A 20149-nucleotide genomic window follows, 5' to 3' on the forward strand; every position below is an offset into this window, starting at 1 on the left:
ATACTCCATTATACTCCTTCCTTTATGAATAGGTCGGCATTGACTTTCCGTCTAGAGTTTTTCCTTTTCATTTTATTTTTCCCAATGTTTGCTTGAAGAAAATAATGGTCAGACAGTCCATTGGACGATATTCTTGCAAGATTTAATCTATGCTGTAGCATTTGCCCTGTTTAAATATCCCACGTTCACCACTGAAAATCAACCATTCACCCTTGTAAAGCGGACCGAAAAATCTTCCTGACATACGGCACTGGTTGTGATTATATAGGTTTGATAAATAAAGAATCTTCTTCCTCGTCTCTGAAATTAAATCATTGGTTTGATAAATGAAATTTATACTTATTTTATCGTAAGATTGAGTAAATATTAATATATCATAATTTAATGATTCTAATCAATTACGAATAAATAAATTGGTCACAAGTGACGGCTCGAATTAATATGTAAGTGGTTGAGTTAAAGGACCTTAGTTATTTCCTTTTCTTGCAATTTTAATTTTGTGGCATATTTAAGTCTAAAAATGGCACAATTTATGGGGTTCTTTGGTCATTTACAGCTTTTATATTTGACCCAGAATTTTTGACATTTCAACAAAATGACAAATATTCTACCAATGTTTAAAAATTACCCCGATCCTTAGGATAGGGGAAGAAGAAGTCTGGAAAAATTTCAAGTGAGATTGAGTACCTCGGATTGACTCATTGTAACATCCTCACGATATAAGGATAGATGGAAGATTGAGAGGCTCATCTCCAAAATATAATATTTAATCTACGCAGTGAATTTCTTCTCCATCGATGGGATATACTAAAACACAATGTTTTAGAATATTTATTAATAATTATTTGTCAAAGCTACCATAAGATCCTCTCTTGATGATATGGTTTATTTGCCGGGTTTTGGGTTTTCTTTTTTGTTTTGTACCCTTGTGTCGTTGACCTAATATTAAATAAGCAAGGAGTTGTGGTTTCTTCTTTTTAAATATTTTTTTTAAATCAGAACATGATAATAATGTTTCCATTGTTTTATAAATGTATTGTTTAAAATGAATAAATACATTTAACCCTTTAAAAAAATAATAAGGATCAACTTGCTCTACATAAGTACTATCTTTATAAAAATAATTATTTATCTGATCGTACATTAAGAGAACAAATCAGAGAATGAGAGCAACAAATATGGAAAAACTGACACCATATTTTTTTTTTTTATTATTATAAAAAACATTGTGTTTAATTGACAATTAACATTATTTTACCACTACAAATACAATGAAATACAATTGCTACATTGTCTTCCTTCTGGGATTATTAACCCAAGGTCTGCACTTTCTAGAAGGTAACGTATTTCCTAAAATAATGTTCAGAAGTAATGTTGATTGATTTTCTTATAATAGCTTGCTCTATAACAAATGGCGATCCCTGCATATTTCCATTCAAATATCTGGGTGAGACATATAATGAGTGTATACATGTTGGTAATGGGAATATCTCATGGTGTGCAACTGTATTGAATGAATTAGGAGAGACAGAAAATCAGGGAATTTGTGACAAAAGCTGTACCAGTAAGTAAACTCAATCACTAGATTTAAGTCAGTTTGGAATTAACTTTGACGGCTTTTAGATATGTCAATCCAACACAAAAAGATAAATAAGCGAAGAGGCATTGTCCCGAATCTTGTTCCCGGAAAGAACATAAGAGATGGTAAATATAATTGAATTCAGCTGTGTTAACTCCATATAATATTGATTCCACTAGAGTCGCTATTTCAAGAGCATTTTCTATTTACTATTAGATCTTTAAAATATCAGAAAATATCTTAGATTAATACAGATTAATCTAACTTTTTTTATCCTTGCAAGATAATATAAAATGGTCTTAGCTGAAACAATGAATCTCTGTCTGATATCATGTCGTAAATAAATCAATGTAGTAATATATATATTTTTTCTTATTGCTAACTAAATTGAATTACTAACAGAGGCATCCTAAGCCTTGACCATTCATATCTTGATGAAACTGTTGTGGATAGTAGAGTATTTCAAGGATAATCTCTCACAGAAGTCTTAAGAACCAATATCCAGAATATTCTAAGATAACGGCCTTCAAAGTATACAGGGAACGGGGATCAAATTGTCGCCAAAATATTTTTCTACAAAAAACCAACACAAAATATACATTTTTTAACTTTTTTATTGAAAATCAAAACTATGACAAGCATATAGGTATAGAGTAGCCATTCATTTGATATAATCACCGTTGGCATCAATAACAGCCTCAATACGGCCTCTGTCCTGTTGCCACACCCAGGGCCTGTCTCCGGTCACCCCTTGGATCCAGGGCAGAACCACCTTCTCCATAACATCCAGGTAGACCTCTGTATTGACCTTTAGACCCGTTTCAAACATGTGGGGAGGCATAACATGACCTTCACTGCTGACCACCTCGAACACCATGACCATTGCAGGGAACTTGGTCTTCATTACCTTCCTCACATGGCTGGTGCAGGTGGCTATCCACCTGTTGTTCTGCTTGTTGACCTTCTGATCTTGACAAAAATTCTTTTCATCCGAGAAAAACCACAGCATCCCGGGCTGCTTTGGGTGCTTGAGCTTTTTGAGCAATTTTGTTGACTTCATCAGCCTGTTGTCCTTTGCCTTCTGGGTCAAGAACTGGCCAACCTGCATCTTGTAGCTCCTGCACCTTAAATCCTCAGATACACTGTCCCTTATTGTTTTCTCATGGCATCCCAGATCCCTCGCCATGGCCTTCATGGACCTAGTAGGGTCATCCTCAACCATCTTCTTCACCTTGTCGACAAAGTCGGTGTCCCTGACCTTCCTGTCGGCGCCCTCCTCCTTGAATGCCCTCTTTATGGTGGCATCAACATCCCAGGTGTCATCTAGCTTCTTATGGATACGCTGAACAGTCCGTAAATTCACTTGTAAGTTTGAAGCAATCGTTGAATTGGAGATTTCACCTCCATTATTAACCAATGCTATGTCTACAGCCGACCTCGAAAGCTCCTCGTTCCACTTATAGCTCTTTATCTCCTGATATGATTACGGCATGATGCTAACTCAACTACGTATCGTCAGCTGAAGAGAATAGCTTTCCTATTTGGTAACCGGTTTTTTATTTGATAATGTCGTCTTCATGTTATCAAGGTTTCAAGTAGGGGAAAATTTGATCCCCGCTCCCTGTATATAGTACGTAATATAATTGTGATTTTTTACTTTGATCAATTATTAGAAATAGTTTATAAGCTGTGTTATAAACTATTAATGATACGGTGGATTGCATCTTCACATAGTCCATTTTTTTATAAATGTATACTTCTCTTTGTTATTTGAACATTTTGAAGATATCAAAAGATACTTTTCTTTATAAGCACCTTGAGAAATACATTTTATTTTTGGAATTTGGGGTAATTAACAAATAGTGATTATCAGATCATCATTATCAGAATCAGCAAAACCTTATTTTTGTTACTGCAAGTAGAATACAAATGCAAAAATTTAGCAAATTTTGTTGGTGTTTACCTGTAGCACAATTGTAATTTCTAAACGTGCATAAAGTAAAACTTTTTTATTATGGGTTTTTAAAAAAATATGATGATAAGTAACCTATTTCTATAATCAAATAAAAATTATCTTGTTTGATATATATAAACATATATTTTTTTTTTTGGTCACTTCACTTTCCTTGATTGTATCGATCAATAAGGGATCACGCCTAGAAGGTTAATTAAATAAAGAAGACATTATTAAAAATCAATTCAGAAAAGAAGAAAAAAAATAATAATAGTTTATCATTTTAGTTATTTTCTTTTTTACTTTTATCATATTTATATGGTAATATAAATTTATAATCAAATTATTAATTACTTTACATATATAAATATAGAGATCATTCGTGAATTTTTATATACCAACTACTTCTTTTTTTGCTTTCTGTTTCTTTGATTTGGAAGGGAATATCTCGAGCCATGTCTCTTGCTGCGGAGTTTTTGTTTTAAAGTCAGTAATTTCGATACCATGTATGCTTTGATTTCATTTCTGTCATGATCAAAAAATAATGCTATGGGTACGAGTTCTTCAGTTAGGTACCACAAATGTGCTGAAAATGCTTTGATCTTCACAAGTTTTATACATCTTCATGTAACAGATACAGCTATATGAAGATCTATAAAACTTGTGCCCATAAAAAGATCAAGTTATTTACTCATTTGAGATCATTCAAAGGTGATGCTGAAGGAAGTGGAGCTGTAAATCACAAAGACAGGTAACCAAAAATAAAAAGCGTACAAAGTGATTTATTTTCTGTTGTTGTAGGTCATTCTTAAACTATATTTTTGTTAAGGAGATCGAACTTTATAGCATAAATAACCGTAGATATCCGCCTTGCTTTGAGTAAGGCCCCAGGTCAGATTAACTGTAGAAGCCTTATATTCTTTCCCTCACTTATGTCGATAATTATGAGCATTACCAGTTCCTTACAATCCCTCTAACAAAAGTATCAGTGCACAACGTTTTGCAAAGCTGAAGGATATCTTATTCTGGAGGAGAACCAGAGATGGATAATTAAAGTCATTGATATTGCAACAAAATAATGACTTAGGGTAAAGAATAGTTTAGCCCAGCACTCAAATATTGACCATTGCTACTAATGAACAAAGCAAACCTTGTGAATACAAATTTGTCGCTCAGAAATACCAACTTGAAACAAAAAAATGAATACTTACGTACTCTGCAATAAAATTTGACCGATGTACTAGTAACTGTGTTTTTAATTGTGTTCAACTGACGTTATTTCAGTACTATAGAAAGGGCATTCTGATTCTGACAATTATTTATAATTTGGGGGGGGTAAGCGGGATTGTAACACTCTAAATGTGGTCTTGTCAGAATATAAATACAATATTTACATTCTAAATTTAAATTTCTATGATATTAATATAAATATTTTTTTATGTGATATTTATTTTCATTATTGAAGTTTAAAATGTCATATTTAATAAACTGTCTAGGGCGACCAATTTTGCTCTCAACAATCAAGGAAACTATTTTCAGAAAAAAAAATTATAAAATATCATAATCTTTTTTTGTTCATAGAAATATTTTGTTGTAATACATGCTTTAAAAAAAACACATAAAAACAAAGTTTTGTTTCTTACGTGTTTTGAAATTGCAATTTTACCAAGTGTAAATGTTAACGGAATTTGGTATTTGTGCTTTAATTACCTTGTTGTAGTATCAAAACTAGGTTCTACTAATTCTACTGAGAAGGATTTATAATTTAGGGGGGAAATGCATCATCCTAATGATCACCTTTGTCAAAATATTGAAAAGAACTGTATTGACATCTAGGACAATTTATGACGTATGATTTTCATTATTAGTTACTCAAATACATATTATATACTGTACGTTTTGTTTTCAACATTTTGAGAATGGTGATCATTCTGGATCTTGTTTATTAATTAACTCAACTTCCAACAAAAAATGTATGGATAGAAATGTCCAAATAACAAATAAAAGTATAAAACTATTTGAATGTATTATCCACCGTACTTATGATAAATAAATGAGCTATCACGTATCATTGATATGAAAAAAAATCACACTTAGATTACTAAACAGATGTCCCTTATAAGTCTGAACCATTTGTCTTTGGAAGGTAAATTCCTAGACAGTAAAATATAGCAACTTGAATAGATACATACTAGATAAAAGGATCAACATTGCAGAAGGTGACTGTTTAGGTGAAGAGGTGGAGATATATTATCAAACACCGAGACGCAAAGAGTATTAAGGGGAATTCGCAATAAAAGTTTTTAAAGAGCCAGTTAGATCGATGAATATAATTGTAAAAGTTAAAACCATCATTGATATTCTTCATTTTCTGCTAATTGGAGGAAGATTAGTGAAGGTAGAACGTAGTCTAATTGAAAAACAATGCTCCTATTGTAAAGAAATCGACCATAATTTTAATGAATTCAGAGGTAAAAAAGATTGACTCCCTAAAGTGTAAAAATATTTAGAAAACCTCAAAAAGGTTTATAAGATAAAGGAGAAAAATTGGCACCTATCCCTTGGGAGGGGACAAATATCAATATCAAACTTTTTAGAGGAAGAACTTGAAGATATAGAAGAAGAGTATCTATTACATGGTTATAATCTAAGCAATGGACAAGACAATACAAAACTAATTGAGGATGCAGTGCAATTAGAAGAGGTTGTTGTTTCATCCCCCATTGCAAAACCTTTTATTCAAGAGGAATCTGTCACAATGAAAGATGTGATAAGTTCACGGGAGGTAGTCGAGGAACGTTTTATAATTAATAATGAGAACGGAATGGGAGGTGGAGCGCTCGTTGAGGAGGTAGTGGGGAATAAAACGCAGGACAATAATAAAACTTCAAACCAAGGCAAAGGATTGAGAGAAGACTGGCAAATAGTCTTAAGAAACAAGCAAAAAAAAATTCCAAAGATTCAAAACAGACTGATGGCATATACAAAAGATTATTGACAAGTCCTGCAAGGGAAGACCCCAAGGGAAAGAGGGAGAAAAATAATAAATAGGTATAGAAACATCAAAATATTTTTTAGCCTGTTACTTGAAGTTCAATATGACGAATACAAATAAGAATATTATGAGTAACAATGCTCGGCAAAAACACAAAACCTCAATCATATCAAGAGATTATAATATATTGAATAAAAAATCAAATTTTAAAATTTTGTCTCAAAATGTGCGATCCATTAAAACTTATCAAAGAAGACACGAGTATATTGACTACCTTCGATCTAGAAGGGAAGACATTTTTTGTATTCAATACCATAAAAACGATGAAGAAAATCATAATTGTAGAGAAGACCGTACAAAAAGTGACCTTAAAGAATTCATTAATTAACCGCCTGGATAACAAAAGAGGGACGTGGGCGTTTATCAGAAAATGGCCTGGAATCCAAACTAAAAGACTGCAACAAAAAAGTTACTTTTATGGTTCGTATGACATAATTGAAATTAAACTAGAAGATTGGAAAGTTATGGTAGTTAACACTTATGGACCAAATGAAGATATAGCGAAATTCTATGAAGAAATTTATAAAGAATTAGCAGAACTAGACTATGGCAATCGAGTGTTGGCTGGTGATCTAAATCTGTTCCTTGACAAAAGAACGGATTCATGTAATTATGAAGGGGAATATAACTTAAAATCTAGGGGGGTTTTGGAACTGATGATGGGAATGGTTGACGTAGTTAAATTTTGGATGGAGACAGTTTCATCGATACATGGTCTACTAAATCGAACAAAATTCGCATAGATCACTTACTTATAAATTCGGAGCTGTCTCAGAGATTAAAACATATGGAGACTGTTAATAACGGTAGATTAGACTATAAAGCTCTTGTAATAGAGCTTTCTCTGTGTCATCAGAGGAAAAGATGGATAATACCAAAAATATTTAGAAAAACCGAAGATTCATTGATATAGCCTCTAAACATTTGGGGCAGGTTATAGATAAACTAAAAACTAATGGAAAAAATACAAATAAAATTGCTGCCAGACTGTTTAATGGAATTAAGAGAATTACGATAGAAGAAATTCGAGATGAAAAAAACAAAAAATATCACAATATAAGACAACTAGAGACCCAGCTTCAATCGACTGAGTCCTATATTCGACAAATTAAACAGGCACAAATATGAATGGTTGAATATAAAAGACTTTCTTTCAAAGAATATTTGAAACGCCTTAACGACTTGAATGTGGACGCATAGCGTGTTTAAAAATATGTGTCTGTCTTTGAGGAAAAGAGACACCAATAAGCTCAGAATATTCCTGGAAAAATCAATTTACTAGAAGCAAAGGAGATCTACATAGATATTTTATCTGGAAAACGGCACGGACTACGAAAGAAACTGGTAAAAGAACAAAACCATATTTTTTCAAAATCGGACTTTAATTAGTACATTAGGAAGCATTTGAAAGAATAAAAGTCACCGAGCTTTAGTGGAATTACTTCTGCTTTTTTTTTAAATTTATGCAACCAAACGGCGACGATAGCAGCTCTAATAGCTGAGGAAATAAGGAAAACAGGAGATATATCTTTTATTCTGAAACAAGGAATTATTACCTTAATACCGAAATCTGACAGTAAAGCAGCCGATCCAAGAAGTTTCCCTCCAATAACCCTGTTGGAGGTCTTGTACAAAATAATATCAGGTACAGGTTTTTACATAGTAGGTAGAAACTTACAAGCTCATATAAACTGCAAGACACTTTTATGCAATAATTTTGTTGGAAAAACCAAGGAGGAAAGGCTTTGCTCTTTTAAATGTTGTGAAATTGGCACGCAACTCCATATTTATACGTCGTGTGAAAAGACTTAAGGCATCTAACATTCTTGCGAAATTAAAATTAAGGAAAAGGGTATGGAATTTCCTTTTCGGACCTATGGAAGGAGGCAGGGAGGCGGTCATAGCAAGAAATTTATTCGTTTTAATTAAAAAGTCAATAAGGATGAATAAAATGGATGGATGCACGAGGCCTTTGGAGCCGCTGAAATGTCGCCTGGCTTTTTACGTCATATCAATTGCATATTTTAATGAAAGAATATGGTTCCAATGGGAGAACCCAATTTTACAAAGCTTCTTAAAAAACCAATAATTTAGTTCAAAAAACTACAGAAGAAGCACAAAATCATCCAAATGAGAAAGTGTGAACTCCTCTTTTATTGTTTAAAGGTATCTTATGTCCTATTAATTATTAATCATTTGGGGTTTTTTTTTTCTTTTGTTATATTTAAATATTTTTTTTATAAAAATGTCAGAAACATTGGGATGAATAGTAATAAAAACAAAACAAAAAACATTGCAGAATGGCTTTTGTCATACTTTCCCATAATCAAACGTAGACTCTGGCAATATGTATATATATAAGTAATGAAAGATATATTTTAAAATGTTCCATAATTAGTTTGTATGAATTCGTATTTATTTTATGTTTTGTTTTTCAAAATTTTCAACTAAAAGTTATCATTAAGAACTCGACTGCACTTAATCAAATCAAAGCGACACAATACTAAAATTTATATGAAAATCATACATGTTGGTATAGCTCGGGAAATACTTTTATAATTTGAATTTATATCTATTCTAAATTAAATGTAATTATAGTAAATAGGTATATACAGTATATTATCTTAAATTATATAAAAATGGGATATAAAATAGTCTCACTACTACAGAGCTTTAAATATCAAAAATCAGTATTTAATTGCAATAATATTTATAAATATAAGGGTATATACATGACTAAAACAAAAATGATTCTATTAAAAATGACTTCTACAACTTCAACAAGTTTCAACAACTAACAGTATATGTAAAGATCTATTAGTAATAAAATCAAAAAACGAGACAAACAGTTTTTGGAAAGTTTTGAAGTTTTAATTACAGAAATAGTTATATTGAATTTTACAAATACTCGATTGGATTTTAATAGCTCTTATGTTTATATTTAACAGACTGTGCTACAACCGAAGGGCCTTCCTGCATATTTCCCTTTCAGTTTATGGGAGAATTTCATCATGATTGCATGCAAATCAGCAAAACATCATCATCCTTTATGTGTGCCATACAAGTGAATACATTCGGAATAGCCATACAATTTGGAATTTGTAATAAAAGTTGTCCAATTAAAACTACAAAGTTAATTTCAACAAATCCAAGGACCACTTCAACAACAAAAACATCAATTAACACTTCAACTGATTCAACAACTAACAGTACAGGTAAAAATCTATGAGCAAATTTATACAATAGGAAAAACAGTTTTTTGAAAGTTTTAAACTTTTAATTGAGGACAAAAGTTTGATCGGGTTTTACAAATAAATTCTAACAATAGAACAAATTATTGATACTACTTTCTGTCATATTCTATTTTAACGCATTTAATACCGTTTTTATTTCTTCATTAAACAAAAACTTTAGATAATATTTATATTTTCTATCGCAAATTTACCTATTGTTATAAAGGTATTTTAAAAGACTTTGTATCAAAAGTCATGCTTCACTTGATATTTATATTTAAATGCAGATAATTTATTCTTACTTAATAGGTAGTAAAAAAGTAATGCTGAATTTCATCTGAATAATAATTTATAGTAAAGAAAAATATTTAGAAAAGTGGATATTTTTACAAATTTATTTTGTGGAAAAAAGTTGAATTCATCCTTATTTTACAAATTATCCACACATTAAAAATTAATGTCATGTAATATTTATACAACTAATTAAAAGACACTTTTAAAATATATCTAATTTGTTGAATTTCATATTATCTAAATAGGCTGTACTACAACCAATGGTGAAGTTTGCAAGTTCCCCTTCATTTATTTGGGTGTTACTTACAATGAGTGTACAAGTATAGACAATGCTGGTGTATTCTGGTGTGCTTTGTCTTTGTATGGCACTGGAGAGGCTAATGTATATGGAATCTGTGGAAATAATTGCCAAAAAACTTCAACCACCGTAGGAAAAAGTACAATTCAAGGTAAATATATATCTTTGTCTATAATTAATTGAAGGACACTATTAAAAATATATCTAAGTTGTAGGTATATCACAATATCTGTATTGTGTTATGATATGATATTAGATCCTAAACTATTCGATATTTGTTTAATAAATAAATTTACTTGTACAAATTAATAGGATAAGTCAATTCTTAGACTCCGAATAAACTTAATTTCCCTTCTATAATAATACAGTTATACACATTAGAATAGATAAGTGAATAATATGCTTGAATTTTTATTAAGTAAGGATACGATTGTACAGTTAGCTTATACGAGTTACAGGTGGGATTTAATAACTTGTAAAACCATAAGTTACTTCATTTTTACCGTTGTCTAAATGTAAAGTATAAATACATTAAATTCAGTTTCTTCTTTGGCCTTTCGAAGAAAATAAATATTTAATGCATAGGGGTTAAAAGAATATGAAATTTTGGGACTGAACTCCTTTGTTAATACCTGAAAATATTTGTTTTTTTATTAGAGCTGACATGGTCATTATTTTATTCTTGAAACGTGTACAATTTGTATTAAATAATCACTTGTGCTTGAAAGTCAAAGAGTCCGAAAATTTGTTGTGGAGACATAAGTGTAAGTGTTTGTTGGACTTTGAGTATAAATGAGGATCGACATTGCTGTAATTCCTGAATATATCATTGCTAGATACGAAGTTGGGTTTGTATTTATTTCCTCCATCTCATAGCTGATCACAGCTAATTTAATGAAACGACATGAGAACTAAACCCCCCTCCCCAACATTCTTCAAATTGTCAGTGTGACCAATTTCATTTTCGGTTTATTTTCTTTTAACATACCGACGTTTCATATTATTTGAATCTCTGGTAATGCATACCTTCGAAGAAAAACGCTGGCTAATAAATTGAGAGACTGATCGGAGTTGAAATCGATGGAGGAGGGGAATTTAAAGCACATTTGGGGTGTAAAAAATAACCTCAAGTTTTAATTTGTATTTAAAGCTGAGCTAAAAGTTTTGAGAATAGAGAGGGAAAAACGGTTGTTGCGTGTGCTCTTTTGTATTTTTTGCTCTTTCTTTGCCAAATCATTGTAGTGATAACATCTTACTCTAATAAAGAATATATAATATGCTGTTTACCTTTGTGAAATATACTCAGTGGGTCCATAGGTGCATTAATCCCTCCCCACCCCCCACCTCCCACTCCACTTTTGAGGAATGTATATGCTTTAACAATAAAAACAATCCGCCTTGCCTAAATGATTTTTGATCTTTAAATTTTGAAAATTAATGCATATTTCTTGAGTACCACTCCCTGAATAATATCATCTTTATCATCCTCATCTACCCTACTTCTCAACACTGAGAATGAGTTAGTTTACTTTGAACCTTAATAAAGTCTTTTTCAAGTTCTCCCTTCATCGTGGCTTGAAAACATGATGAAGGAAATTTTAGCTTCTTATTCTCAGATTGGATGATTTTAACAGTTTCTTGAAGTTGTTCATTTTTTTCTCCCCCTAAGATACTTGAGTTCTTGAATCAAGAGACCTTTTTTTTGTCATTGGTGTCATGCTTGACTATATGAATCGTTCACTCTCACTGTAGAAGTTTGAGTGGACAATTCACAACAGTAGTTTTCAGGCTTGTGAATGTATGTCAGCTAATTCCAAAGACTTTTGAACGGAGGCTTCTACAAATTAAAGCAACTACGTCAGGGACAACAACTGGTCCAAATGATTGAAGATTGGAGTTATTTCTTCATTGTCCTTCAAGATAAAAAGCTCTTTCCAAATCTTTTTTTCTTTAATGTTCCTTTAATTAGTCAGACGGAGTTGCACTGATTATGTATAAGTAGTAAACATTATTATAGTATTACATTCTCTCCATCTAACGTAGGAATATTTTGGTGAAATCCATATACAAAATATATTTCTTTCTCTAGGAATCACTTGGGCACGAACCTACCCACATTAAGTTCAAGAGAATAATTTCTCTCGAGCGCGTTGTCCATGAGCTACGGTGATTCCATTGAAATCTTTGTGGATGAGAAATCCTTATGCAAATCGCGGTACACCACATTATTAGTTGAGTCACAAATGACAACCACACGGATCCAATTTTTATTCCGAGACTCGATCGCCAGTCACTCTATAAAGGTATATGAAACTATATTAATTTAATGTAATTACTACAATTACAAAACAATATTGTTTAAATTAGTGATGGTACGATTCCAAAAAAAAAAAAATTATTTAATTTTTTTGGAGAAAAATTTGAATAATATATTGGTGTTCAGAGAAAATAATTTTTTTGGAAAAAAAATCGAAAAAATAAATTTTTGCAAAAGAAATTTTGAAAAATTTAATTCAATTTCAAATATTATATTTTCTAGTAAAAAGCAAAAATTCCTTAATAGGGGGAGGGGGGGTCTTTTTTTTATAACTTAGAAAAGTAATAAATAGTGAAATACCTAAATACCAGTAATAACTAAGAATCGGAATTCCAAATTAAAAATAAATAAATGACTATCCTATGTAAAAACTGCTAAACGATTTTATAATGAGTATAGTCGTCACTATGACAGAATGTGTATATATAACGAGCAATTTGATTCTCCAATTACATATAATTTTGAAGAAGTATTAGCTTTATCAATGCAAATGGACTTGTTGCAAATACAATATGAAAGATATTATGGGAATCACTTAAAGTACACAATATGGATATTTGTCCTTGAATAAAATTGCACAAGCCGGAAAATATTGTTAGCCTGATGAAATCTTAGTGCGTGAAATTAAAGCAGAATGTTCCCTTAAAATTATTTTAACTCATTACTACAACACGGGCGTCAGCTTGGTTTATGAAAAAAAAGATCAAAAATGCATATGTAATAACAAAAAGTTAAATATTTTCAATTAATATATTTAGTTTAAAAATTAAATTGCAAATATTTACCCTCTCCCTTAAGACAGACAATAATTGGGTTATATCTCATTTTCTTTTTGGAAATCAAAACATTCTATGGAGGTGGTCAAAGCAAATCAAAAATTAAGATGTTAACCCTGACAATTTGAATATAGTTTTGAAGGAGATCAGCTACAACTAAAGGACTCTAAGCAAAGAAGGTAGACTTGAGTAGTACTCAATTCTGATTGACTTAAAATTAGAAAGTGCTACATGTTCCTCCAGCTGGGCACGTAGCCAATGGGGGAGGGGAGTGAAGGAATGAGTCCCCCCCCCCTAGTGAAAAGAGAAGAATAAGGGTGACTACGTTGTGATATGCCCCTAATGTAGTCTTCCTTGTTTTTGGATTGAACAGTTTATTTTCCCCTTGACCACTCCTTCCCACGAGTCCTTTACCTACATCCAACTATGGCAAGAGAGGAGAAGGATAAATAAATAAGCAAGGATATTTGCAAGAACTATTCCAATGTCGATCCCCAATTCTACTATGAGTCCAACAAGGACTTGCTATTATAACTCTCCAACAAATCCTCAAGGTAAATCTCCGTCTTTTATGAGTACACACGAATGTTCAATAAGGTTTAGAATATAATTGAATGATTTCATCATTACAGCTTACAAAAGGCTTAGAAGGAAGGACGTTACCTACTACTCAGGAATTAAATAATAATAGCAACTGCGAAGGAAAAAAAAATTCCTTCTTTATATTACGAATTACAAATTAACAGGCCACCTAAAAACAAAAACACAAGATTTACATCAGTAGCTATTGAAATACCTTGTATTTCAAGTTAATTTGCGCTCACCGAAACGCCAAGCCCTACTTTTTAAAGCAAATTATACAACTACATCCCCGCACGTTTAAAAATCCACTCGTCTTTCTTATCTTAGAATCCTTCTAATATCCACTTTTAATCCATATCTATTTTTTTATTAGTATCAATTACAATATGTATTAATAAAGTAACGCAATACCTTAATATATCTTTATTTTTAATAGCCCTACTAATTTGATGAATTTCATATTATCTAAATAGGCTGTTCTACAACCAATGGTGAAGTTTGCAAGTTTCCCTTCATTTATTTGGGTGTTACTTACAATGAGTGTACAAGTATAGACAATGATGGTGTATTCTGGTGTGCTTTGTCTTTCTATGATTCTGAAGAGGCTTATTTATATGATTCCTGCGGAAATAATTGCCAGATAACTTCGACCACATTAAAAAGAAACAAAAATCAAAGTATATATACTTGTCTATATTTTTTTTAATCTAGAAAAAATAATATATCAATTTACACTTGTATATTTTCTAACATCCGATTTGGGTAAGATTCGATATGTCCAATTTTGCTTTTATGGGGAAACTCAACAATAAAATTCCAAATCAATGACTCAATCCAACTCTGAGCTCATTTTGTAACGAAATTGATCAAACATCGTGTTGAAGATCCTTGTGTTTTTGTAAACCACTTAACTGATGAATGCACATCATTTGAAAGCTATCAATAAGTTATTTTTTTCAAAAATAAACAAGCTACCATTTTAATAGCTAAACAATTAATGACGTATAATTTGATGATTGGCGGTCCTTATAAGTATTTATAGCGTTGTCTTTGTACTTATTTCTGACTAAAGACTACCTTTTCTTCCAGTTCAGTCTCGGTTCGGTTCATTTCAGTCATAAATCTTATAAAGTTCGGTCCTTGATAACGTCACTCAAATTTATTTCTTATTTATTTAATCAGTTCTAGTACTGACAGTGCTAAGGATCAACAGTTTTAAGGACTTGTCCAAAGACCGATAAGACAGATCCAAAAGACTGATAGGACCGTTTCTCAGACTGGATGGGACTGAACTGACCGAATAAATAAGGACTTACAAAACACTAAGCATTCCTCCTCTATAAATTATATATGGTAAAGCTTTATTTATGTAAACTATTTAAACTTCTCATATCGCTTATAAATGTCCTTCAATATACAAATAATGATTCATAAATTGGGCAATTATTAAGATACTAGCTTAGTTCCATTGTTTATTTATTATTAATACAACCAATGATTTTCGATAAGAAATTGAGTATGGCAACAACCATGTATAAGAATTAACTTTAGACTTTGGTTTAACATCCCGGAAAAAATTAAATGTAGAATTTTCTCCTGTTTTTTTTTTGTTCTCTTTTTTAATAATATAAACAAATTAAATTTTTCACGTCTACCAAGCAATATTTTACTGATATTTAAGACAAAAAATATGGTCTATGTGAATCATATTTTTTGTAACATGATTAAGAATAAATTTTAAAAATGTACTTACAAAACTAAATGAATATCAAGAAATGTATTGTCTGCATGCATCAATTATATGGTTCACAACCTATGTATACTTCGAAATATAAGGGTCTTAAAGCCATTTTTTGATCCAATTTATCTTCAAAAGTATCACAGAAGTCAAGTTGAACTGACTTGGAGACCTGATTAGTATCAATTCCAATATTTATTCATATAGTAACGCAATACCTTGATATTTCTATATTTTTAATAGCCCTACTAATTTGATGTATTTCATATTATCTTTAAAGGCTGTACAACCAATGGCGAAGTTTGCAAGTTCCCCTTCATTTATTCGGATGTTACTTACAATGAGTGTACAAGTAAAGAAAACGCTGGTGTACTCTGGTGTGCTACGTCTCGGTATGATACTGGAGAGGCTTTAGATTATGGAGCATGTGGCAAAAGTTGTAGAAGTCAGTAGTGACAACTATTTTTATATTATTTAACAAAATCATATTTTTTTCTTTTAATTTCGAATGATTTTGAAATATTTCTTGTTAAAGTCGGATTTCTTTTTAACACCTTATAAATAATACACACTTAAAACAGTTATGGGAAGTATTTAATTACAGTCAATAAATATTTTTATTTATTTTTTAAATCTTCACATAGGTAATGTTTCAAACAAGTAATTAAGTAGTAGAATTGGTAATGGGAATTAGATTTTCCAATTGAAGTTTACTGAAGCTAAGCGATTACTTACCGGATGTACAAAAGTATTTTAACATGTCACTATCAAATTAATTCTTTATCCGTAGTTCAGCTTGATTGAAGTTAAACACAACTTTGTCTTTCGGGAAATTCAAAAAAACATATGTAAAGTAATTTGAATTATTAATATAATATCAATTGGCATCAATGAGGACCTCCATGTGGGATATTTATCACCTATATATGCGGTGAATTACATTAGAATTTACCCTTGATCCTCTCATCTGAGAAAACGAAAAGAAAATTGCATAATAAAATTCAAGAGGCACCAACAACGTTCCAGACTTAGTTTCCTTGCCTTTGAGACAGGAAATGCGTCTCTTAATATCTCTAGGACTTAACTGGGCAGATTTAACAGAATTTTACAAGGTGGTGTGACACACAGAATTATTTTAGTCAAGTTTAGCAATGCAGATTCCTTTATTTTCTTTAAACGCATTGTCTATGGTGTCAGGATTAAGTTTTTGATGCGTTTATTGTTGATCAAGGACAATCCTTAATGGTCCTCCCATTTTTTAAAGGGTTTAAGGGCATAGTAAGCCGTAAAACAGCAAATCTCTACCTGTTCTAGACTATAGGGAGTTATCTTACCGCTTTGGATCAAAGTGATCTAAGTGAGCAACAAATATGTTTAAAGTCTTATTTTGAAACTAAATACACAGGCTCTCTTTTAAGTTTGCGCAAAAATGACATAGAAAATCTTTAAACTCTTCAAAAATGCAATTGAATAGGTGTTAAAAGACTTTTTAAACAAGCGGTATATTTTCATTCTTCCATCATCAAGTAAAAGTTCCTTCTGAGGTGAAGGAATTTTTAATATATTGTGTTTTGTCTCCCCTCGTTCCATTTCTTTATGGCTTCTTTTATTAAGTTCTTGTAAAAGAGGAATGTCGGTCTCCTTAATTTTATATTAGTTTGGGCGAAAAATAATTTAGTATTTCCCCCTTTTTTTAAAACTAAATATACCTTACTCATTATTGGTCACATAAAATGTTATAAAGTGTTAGTGAATACTACAAACGCTTTGTGTACAGTAGTGTACTTGGCCTGTTCAGTCGTGAGCTATCATGCGTCGAGTATGGAGGTCTGAAAGGAAGTTACTCGCCATATTTTACATTTTTTTTACTACCTGGAAGGGAAAAACGCGTCGAAAGTGACGAAAAAAAATTGTGATGCATACGAGGCCAATATTATTTCAGTTCGTGTTGCACAACAATGGTTCGAGCGATTCCCCCCCCGCTCAATTCTGTCCTCTACTGTGAACAGTTCGACCGTTTGAAACTGACAATCGAACAGAAGCAGCCAGCATTGTTGAATAGGGTACAACAAGACATCATCAGGATAACGCCAGACCGCACACATCTTCGATGACGCACCAGAACTCCGGGAGCTCGCATGGGAGGTAGGCTTATGCATACACCCTACAGTCAGGACCTGGTACCAAGACACTACCACTTGTTTTTGTCTATGGCCTAAGAGCTTGGGGTTACAAATTTAGTCTCATTAGAGGCCTGCAAAATGTGTTGTCCTAGTTTTTTGCAAATAGGGACCAACGGCTTCTACAAAAAAAAAAAAAAGTAACAAGGAATCAAACAGAACGAGGCATGCTTGCCTTAAATTGGATTATTTTAACACTTCTTAAAAAGCATTGAAATAAGGCTGAAAATACGAAATTAATTTTTACCCAACCTAATATATGAATAAAAATCTTTATGAATTGAATAATCAATATGTGCCAATAGAATTAATTTAAAATGATATACGTAATAATAATAGCATTAATTAAAACAGATGAAATTACAAATATTAAGAATTATTTTCATTTATTTAATTCAATAGTAACGAAGAAGATTCATCTAGAATCTTTCTGGTCTTGAGAATTTCCTGGACAGTCATACAAACAGTTATATAAACTGAGCGAGTGGCGTCCTCCCTAAAAGCGTCTAAAATAGAGATTGACTTCCCTATGAGTTTATATAGCCCGAGGGAGGCAGCAACGAAGTTCTACGCTTGTGTTTTTTTCATTATGAAAAGAAGAAGGAAAATTATGGACGTCACTGTTGATAGATATAGTTTTATATAATTATGAAGTCATAACTTTAAAATCTTGACATAATTCATTATAAGGGAAAACAAATTATGTGAATAAATTAAATAAATATAATTAAAATTCATTTATAATGGTAAACATAAGACCACGCCAAAAAGTATGAAAAATAAAAATATTTAACTTATATTGATATTAATATCCATAAAAGAAAATCCTTTCCAATACTTATTTCCATTGTAATGAAAATTATTGGACCTTGATCTTTTCTATTTTGAACCTGGCAACGATTACAGGGTGATCTAAGATATAGGGGGAAGGGGGTTGAGTCTTAAAATTAATCAGATGTTTACCAAGGTCGGGTGAAACAAAAATGTAGTCCAGTGTACTCCAAATAGTCTATTTTGAGTAGTTTTTCTTTGAGAATGTCATTCCTGGAACAAGTGGGAATTTTATTCAACCATCGTTGAGTAATTCTTCCGAATTTAAATTATGAACAGTTAAAATATCTCGTGTGATTGCTCGTTCTTCTAAAATTGAGGGGTTCTTTAAATTTCTAAAAAAGAACTTTTTTTTTATATTTTGCCAAATTATATCAATAGTTGAGTCATTTCTAAATGCAGGTGTGAGCATCCAAATTATTATTTGAGATGAGCCCCAAACTGGAGAGATCAAAGATGTAATTTTGTTGGTCAGATTAGTCCCCATCATAAGCCATCATAAGTACAGTTCTCGGTTCGTTATACTTCTTCTCCATTCTACTGCTGGATTTCTTGAAATGCCCACAACAATTACGGAGTAAATTTTCGGGACAATACGAGATAATTGGGTTACTCCACCACCTATATGGGATTTAGGTCTTTTCATGGCTTCGATATAATTCTTATAAAACAAACGATTAAGCCATTTGTCTTCTTATAAAATAGCTTTTTCAGCTAGTTGCGCACTTAATGTAGCCTTATATAAAATTAAAGGTATTAAGAAATTGTTATAAAAGTCAACTCTTTATTGAAGGTTGAATCTTTTCCAAAAAGAAATTCTTTTGTTAACAGAGGTCCGAATTTCGTTCCTGTTATCTTCATGAATACCACTGCTATTCCATTTCATACCCAAAATTTCCACCATTCTTTTAACTTTACAACTTCCTACTTTAAGATCCTCTTCAGGATTCCAGAAGCCCAAAGGTAAAATAGAGATCTTATTTTTATTCCCAGCCAATCCTATTTTTTCTTGAAACTTCCGAAAATAATTAAGTAATACTTTTATTCTGGCAATTAGCTGAGACTCATAATTCGCCTCTAAGGTTAAAGTTACATCAGCTGCATACAAATCAATAATATGCTGAGATCCCTCAAAGCTAATCCCAAAGCCTCTGTACCTCTTTGTAACACCTAAGACGAGTTCTTCGATTGCTGCTGTGAAAAGAAGTGGAGCCGAGGGGCATCCCTGACAACAGCTCTTTTCTAATAGGATGGGCTGGATTTCTAGTCCATCCAATGAGATCGTTGAAGTGCTGTTATATAGCAAGACACG

The 20149-nt window shown here is 31.7% G+C and overlaps 1 protein-coding gene and 1 long non-coding RNA gene across 6 annotated transcripts; one reads left to right on the forward strand and one right to left on the reverse strand.

The window, feature by feature from the left end:
- Window positions 1-1613: 1613 nt before the first annotated feature.
- LOC121121750 (72 kDa type IV collagenase) lies at window positions 1614-16410 on the forward strand. Of its 5 annotated transcripts, none has more exons than XM_040716731.2 (5): window positions 1614-1704; window positions 9537-9803; window positions 10361-10564; window positions 14562-14765; window positions 16107-16410. In XM_040716731.2, the coding sequence occupies exons 1-5, from the start codon at window positions 1626-1628 to the stop codon at window positions 16277-16279; spliced, it is 927 nt and encodes a 308-aa protein (XP_040572665.1). In that variant the 5' UTR covers window positions 1614-1625; the 3' UTR covers window positions 16280-16410. The 5 variants fall into 5 exon arrangements, 4 of the variants coding, with proteins under 4 accessions (XP_040572665.1, XP_040572668.1, XP_040572667.1 ...); XM_040716733.2 differs by lacking the exon at window positions 1614-1704 and adding an exon at window positions 6470-6584; XM_040716732.2 differs by lacking the exon at window positions 1614-1704 and adding an exon at window positions 7614-8754.
- LOC121121751 (uncharacterized) lies at window positions 10801-13792 on the reverse strand. The gene is made up of 2 exons (XR_005865559.2): window positions 13516-13792; window positions 10801-12708 (listed from the first exon to the last, which is right to left on the reverse strand). It is a non-coding gene; the product is annotated as an uncharacterized lncRNA (long non-coding RNA).
- Window positions 16411-20149: the final 3739 nt, after the last annotated feature.

The sequence above is a fragment of the Lepeophtheirus salmonis genome, chromosome 7 (genome assembly GCF_016086655.4).
Source record: "Lepeophtheirus salmonis chromosome 7, UVic_Lsal_1.4, whole genome shotgun sequence".
NCBI classification, from domain to species: domain Eukaryota; kingdom Metazoa; phylum Arthropoda; class Copepoda; order Siphonostomatoida; family Caligidae; genus Lepeophtheirus; species Lepeophtheirus salmonis.

Bases quoted from the DNA above. Each gene is read 5' to 3' on its own strand.
- LOC121121750 (XM_040716731.2), top strand. From the start codon at position 1,626: ATGTCAATCCAACACAAAAAGATAAATAAGCGAAGAGGCATTGTCCCG. The intron at 9,804-10,360 runs GTAAAAATCTAT...TTATCTAAATAG, and splicing joins TTCAACAACTAACAGTACAG to GCTGTACTACAACCAATGGT. The intron at 14,766-16,106 runs GTATATATACTT...TTATCTTTAAAG, and splicing joins AAAAAGAAACAAAAATCAAA to GCTGTACAACCAATGGCGAA.